A 6,225-nucleotide genomic window follows, 5' to 3' on the forward strand; every position below is an offset into this window, starting at 1 on the left:
TCATATGGCTAGGGCTGGGATGTAGCTGAGAGGTAGAGTGCTGGCCTAGCATGTACAAGGCCCTGGGTTCACTCTCCAGAACTGCAACAACAACAACAATATAATTAAACTAAGATTTTTTTTCCCTCCAGAACCGAAAAACCAGACATATTTAGATAACAAAAGACTTAAGCGACTGAGAAAAGACCTACGAATCTGGCCTTTTGTACAAGTGTTGGGAACTCTTTGGTAAATCTTTATTTCATTGCCAGGTGCTCCAGTCTCATTAAAAATGGAATACTTAGGCTGCTATCGCTAGTACGCCAGCAAAGTACTTTTCCACAGACAGGAGGAAACTCAGTTTTTGTAACTGATACATTAATACATTTATTTTATATCAATATGTTAACATATAATTAAGTAACTATGATAAGAAAAATGATAATTATAATAATTATTATTGTATAATAATACTGTGTTGTATGATTTTAAAAAGTCAGAAATCAAGTACATTTCAAGACAGGTTTTCTGCCATTATTTAATCAAGGTGTCCCTGAATCTGAGCAATGATAGAGGGTTCTTGGTATCTGGTGTCTTGCCTAGACCCTATGCCATGGTTCTAATACTATCTCCTGCTCTGGGAGGATCTGCAAGGCTTATTAAAACACGTACAGCTGTGACTTACCTCCAGTGTCTTCGACATAGGAGGTTTGAGAATTGAGGATTTTGATTTCTTTCATATTCCTAATGTGACCTTAAAGCTGCCAGTCTAGGAATTAGAATTTGAGAACCATTGTTTGTTGTACAAATCTACACAGTCATCTGGTTTGTCCTCTATTTCTAATGTTTCATGCTTAAAAAAATATGTGAAACTTTTAAACTTCAAATTTGTTATGAAAGGAAATCATCAAAGGAAGAACAAGGGCACTGTGGGTAATTCACACATGGTTTTACTTCAGAACACGAAGTCAGTCTCTATTGCTTCTGTGTGGTTTTGTTTGATGCTCAATTCTTAGCCCTCTGGGCCTAATATAGTCATCTGACTGTTTTGGCTTCCAGTGTGGTCAGGGTGCTGATAATCTTGGTCCCTATGGTGCTGCCTGCACAATCCTTATACTCAGGCAGCAGAGACCCTGACGTGATTTCTGCCCTGAGTGACTTCCTGTTGTAACACAAGAGCTTGTTTACTACACTCTAACCACAGCTTTAGGTCTATGTCCTCCTTGCATAGAATCTCTTTGTTCCAGATATCCACATGGCTCATTTACTCATCTCCTTGAAATCTGTATTCTAAGATCACTTCAGAGAATGGTTCTGAACCATCTTATTTAAAATTGAAACTCATCCTCAAAATCTCCCTATTCCCCTTTAGTGCTTTTCATATAATTCCTTCTTACATTTTACTTGTATGATTCCCTCTACTATAGTTTAAACTCACTGGGGGCAGGGATTTTGTCTATTCCATTTAATGGTACGTAGTAGGCACTCAGGCAATATTTAGCAAATGAATAATTTCCTTTGTGTACACTGGTGCATCATATTACTCAGTGATGGACGTATTTATTTTGTTTGACTCTGTGTACATTATTCTAGTTATTTTTTGGTAATTTTCTACAGGAAATCAGATACCAAGTCTCTAAGATCTTTTTTTCTTTTTTTGTGCCCAAGGGATGGAACCCAGGGGTACTTAACCACCGAGTCACATCCCCAGTCCTTTTTATTATTTATTTGGAGACAGACTCTTGCTAAATTGCCGAGGCTGACTTTGAATTTGTGATCCTCTTGCTTCAGCCTTCCGAGTTGTTGGGAAGTTGTGTGCCACCATGCCAGGGTCTGATGCCTTTCTTCAGGATTCACTCTGGACCTTCTTTAGACCATCTATTGCAAACAACTATGACAATATGCGCCTTGTTACCTGGCAAGGTTCCATTTCTGGATGCATCCATTCCAATTTACAATTCAATACTACTAACTTCTACCAACAGCTCTCCTTTCACGAGTACTCTAGATGTCTTCACCTTGGACTACCTCAAGGAGGCCGTCCTATTGGTCATTCCCTGCTCTCTGAGAGCCTTAGCTGAGCCCCACTACTATACTACTTCAATATTTATACAAAGCAAAGCAAATATGTCTCCTATTGGAAAATGATCTTTGGGCTTAACCTGTGCTTTCTTAATATTGCAACATGGCATATATTCTTAGACAGCCTTTTCAAAATTGTCTACAGTAACATTCTCCAATTATTTATATCTGCACAATGTTCTTCCTACTACATTTTGGACCATTCTCACAATTCTATTAAATTTTGTTTTCACTGAAGTCTTCCAGGTTCTGTTGCCATTAAATGCAACAGATAATTATAGTGGCAACACCAGGTACTTGAACTATTGATTTTTCACTTTTTTTTAAAATCCTATTTCATGGTATCATACTGTCTTGGTTTTTCTTCTCTTTGGTCACCCATGCTTAAACTAATTTTAATGTTGTCTCTTTTTATTATCTTCCTTGAATATACTGCAAGAAACTCCAGTTCAATAGGGTCACCTTTAATCTACCTTTTTAATGTTCCTGTCCTTATCAAATATCTCTGCCTTTCACCAAGTATAGCCAGAGGCTTAGATCATTATGGGCCATTCCTTTTTTTAACTTCATTTCTCACATATTTACTTGATAATGCAAATAGAGGCTAAAATTAAGTCTCTTAAAATATTTAAGAGTGCCTAATAAGTTAAAATTCTCTAACATTTCATACCTCACTATAGATGTAATATTTTTATTATTTCATAAGGAGACAGATATTGAGACTCAGATAAGTTGTGACATGGTCAAAGTCCCTGAAAAGTAAATGGACTTAGCCAGGATTAGAACTGGAGACCTGTGAATCCCTGTTGGGTACCTTCCATGATTTTAAGTTATACAAGAAAATACGTGGATTGATTCCCTTCTACCTGGACATGAACAGTTTTCTTTTGGTTTGGTATGTTATGGCTTATTCTGCTGGCACAGCCTCGGTTTTCTGGCATATTAACATACTATTATGTTCATGCAGAATGAGTGTGCTGAAGATCAGAAATATGTAATACGTTCAACACAATGTCACGTTTTCCTTAATGTCAAGGACACAAATCTGTTCATTTTCTCTCTCAAGCCTTCCTTTACTTTCTCATTCCTTAAACTGTAAATAAAAGGGTTCAGAAGAGGGACCACTACTGTGATGAGAACAGCTGCTACCTTGTCAAAATCCAGTGAGAATTTTTGACTGGGTCTCACATACACAAAGATGTTGGTCCCATATGCAATGGAAACCAGGGTGATGTGAGAAGCACAGGTAGAAAAAGCTTTTTGACGGCCTTGAACTGAGGGGATACGCAAGATGGTAGAAATGATATAGCTGTAGGACCCAGCAGTGAATGCAAGGGAGCTCAGGATGACCAGAGCGGAGAGAAAAAAGTTTATCTTCTCAATGGGGCGAGTATCTATACAGGCCACCTGTAGAAGAGGGGCAATGTCACAGAAAAAGTGATTAATTTCTTTCCTACAGTAAGGTAGCCTTGTCACTATGATGGTTGGTGTCATCACAGACAGGCAGGCTCCCCCCCAGCATCCCAGAACCAGCAGGAGGCTGACCCTGCTGTTCATGATGAGGGTGTAACGCAGGGGGTTACAGATGGCCACGTAGCGGTCAAAGGACATGATGGCCAAGAGGATAAATTCCACTGTTCCCAGAAAGAAGTAGAAATATGTTTGGGTAATGCAGCCAGCAAAGGATATGGTCTTCTCTTCCCTTAGAAGGCAGGCTAGCAACTTTGGAGAAACAACAGTGGTGTATAGAATATCCAGGAAGGACAAATTACTGAGGAAAAAGTACATTGGGGTTTGCAGGTGAGAAACAGTCCATATTAGGGAGATGATCATAATGTTTCCCGTTGCTGTTAATGTGTAAGTTAGCAAGAGAACCACGAAGAGGAATATTCGAATTTCCAGGAGAACTGGGAAGGCATTCAGGGTGAATTCAGTCACTATGCTCCTGTTTCCCACAGTCATGGTCCCAAGGTGGGCAAGTGTACCCTGAAAAGGGAAGAAAAGGAGAATCAGTTTAGGTAATTTGATAAACATCCGCGGACAAATGTTATTGAGCGTGTCTCAGTTTGGGAGCCGAGTCATGGCACATAGCCCTCTACCTGAAAATCATTTTAGTGTGTCCGTAGGGATGTCAAAACACTATTTAAACATAACTTTTCCACATAATTAAGGGATAAGATAGTAAAAATTTCTTAGTTTTCTTGTAGTTATCAAATTGTTTCTTACTAAATGGAATTTCTATTTTTTTTTTTTCTCTTCTGGTTTCATGCTCCTAGCTAAAAATGTACCAAAATACTGACTGAAATTTTAACTAGAACTCTTTTCTATTATTCTAGAATTTTCATTTACTGAGTGGGGACTCCTTTTTGATATTTTCCAGTTTTTTCCTAACATGCTCTTTTTCAATTTTTGTGACCTATCTTGAGTAAGAGGTAAAGGCTGATTTTGTGTTTGCTCTATTTGATGGTCTCAAGTCAGGTTTTAAATCCTCCACGATGGAAATAGTCCAGAGGTGTTTGTAGTGAACAATGGTTTATGGTTCCTGTTAATCACCTTCGAAATGAATAATGAATAGCTTGTCTTTAGACAAGCTCTGTGAAACATGTAATATGTATATCATTCATCTGCTTGATCATTTGAGAAGATATACAGTATGATAAAATCAGAGGTATAAATTATACACAAGAAGGTAAAGTAGAGCTAATTAAGCTTACTTGATTTGCTCGATCAGCTGAAATCTTAGATCTGTGCCTCAAGACCATCCAGTTATTCTTTATTATCTAAGAAATTATTTTTGAGCAGATTTCCTCATTTCAGGTTAAAAGTACATATACTTTAACTCTGACCTCGGTGCTTCACCTTCCTTTCACTTAGCTCCTCCTTTATAGACGTCTTAGCAGTAGCTGCTCTCTTCTTTGCTACTAATTGAGGGTTTGTCATTTTCCTTTTTCCACTTCTCCAGGATAAAAATTTGGCTTCCAGTTTTATTTAAAAAACGTTTTTTCCTATTACAAGAAAGACATTTTCAGTGCAGAAAATTATAACATGAAATCAAACTTTTTGGAGATACAGTAACAACCTTTTTTTTTTTTTTTGTACCAGGGATTGAGCCCAGAGGCACCTAACCACTGAGCCACATCTCCAGCCCTTTTATATTTATTTATTTATTTGAGACAGGGACTCAGTAAGCTGCTTAGAGCCTTGCTAAGTTGCCAAGGCTGGTTTTGAACTTGCAATCCTCCTGCCTCATCCTCCTAAGCTGCTGGGATTACAAGCGTGCACCACCACGACTGGCTCCAGTGACAACACATTTTGGTGCATATATCTCTAAGTTGTTTTGAAGGTCAAATTATATAACTACGGATCCAAAATTAGTCATATTAGCATACTATTTTATAAGCAAATCTCCCCTTCTTCCTCTTTTTTGCTTCATTGAAAAAAATTTTACAATATATCATCTTTCCATGTCAATTACTATAAGTCTGAATAATCATTTTTAAGAGATCTCATAGTGTAATATATTTAGTCTGTTGCTTAGTGTTTGTAAATTAGATGGTTTATATTTCTTGCTTGTATAATGATCAAATATTCTTTTACATAAATCTTTGTGCAGTTATTCTATTAATTACAGATAATAATTTTTGAGAATAGGATGTTTGACCTCATTGTGTCTCAACTTAAAACCCCAAGAAAGACACAGTTTTAGAATTAAGCTTGCCAGAGCAGTTGATTATGTTAAAGTCACTATGGATCTCTCATAGGTTCTCTGTCCAAGGTAATAGTTCTAGATCACAATTAGGCCTCAGTAGCTGATGCCTCAAGAGAATTAAAGTACTTTGTTCTTTTTAAAAAATTGTCTTTAAGTTCTGATTTCAGTTTTCTCATCTGAAAAATTAGAAAGCTGGACTATATATTTATAAGGTCCAGTTATGAACTTAGAGTCTTGTTATCAGTTGCTTTTCAACTCCTAACCACCTCAAATATTCTGCTTTTAGTCTCTAGTAAACAAACTCCTAAATGGATTTTCTTAATCACTGCACAGATGTTCTTAATCATGGATACACAATGTTACTGTAGCAGCACATGAAATCATGTGTGAAATTTCTTCATGAGACATTCTATTATTTCTTTTCTGTGGATCCTGTATTATTTTTTTCCATGAAG

The 6,225-nt window shown here is 37.1% G+C and overlaps 1 protein-coding gene across 1 annotated transcript; it reads right to left on the minus strand.

The window, feature by feature from the left end:
* Positions 1-2,898: 2,898 nt before the first annotated feature.
* On the minus strand, positions 2,899-4,023 carry OR6M1 (olfactory receptor family 6 subfamily M member 1; the record flags this gene model as incomplete). Its single annotated transcript, XM_079104520.1, has 1 exon — positions 2,899-4,023. The coding sequence occupies one exon, from the start codon at positions 4,021-4,023 to the stop codon at positions 3,076-3,078; it is 948 nt and encodes a 315-aa protein (XP_078960646.1). The 3' UTR covers positions 2,899-3,075.
* Between the last annotated feature and the right edge of the window lie 2,202 nt (positions 4,024-6,225).

The sequence above is a fragment of the Sciurus vulgaris genome (genome assembly GCF_902686455.1).
Source record: "Sciurus vulgaris genome assembly, chromosome: 11".
NCBI lineage: Eukaryota > Metazoa > Chordata > Mammalia > Rodentia > Sciuridae > Sciurus > Sciurus vulgaris.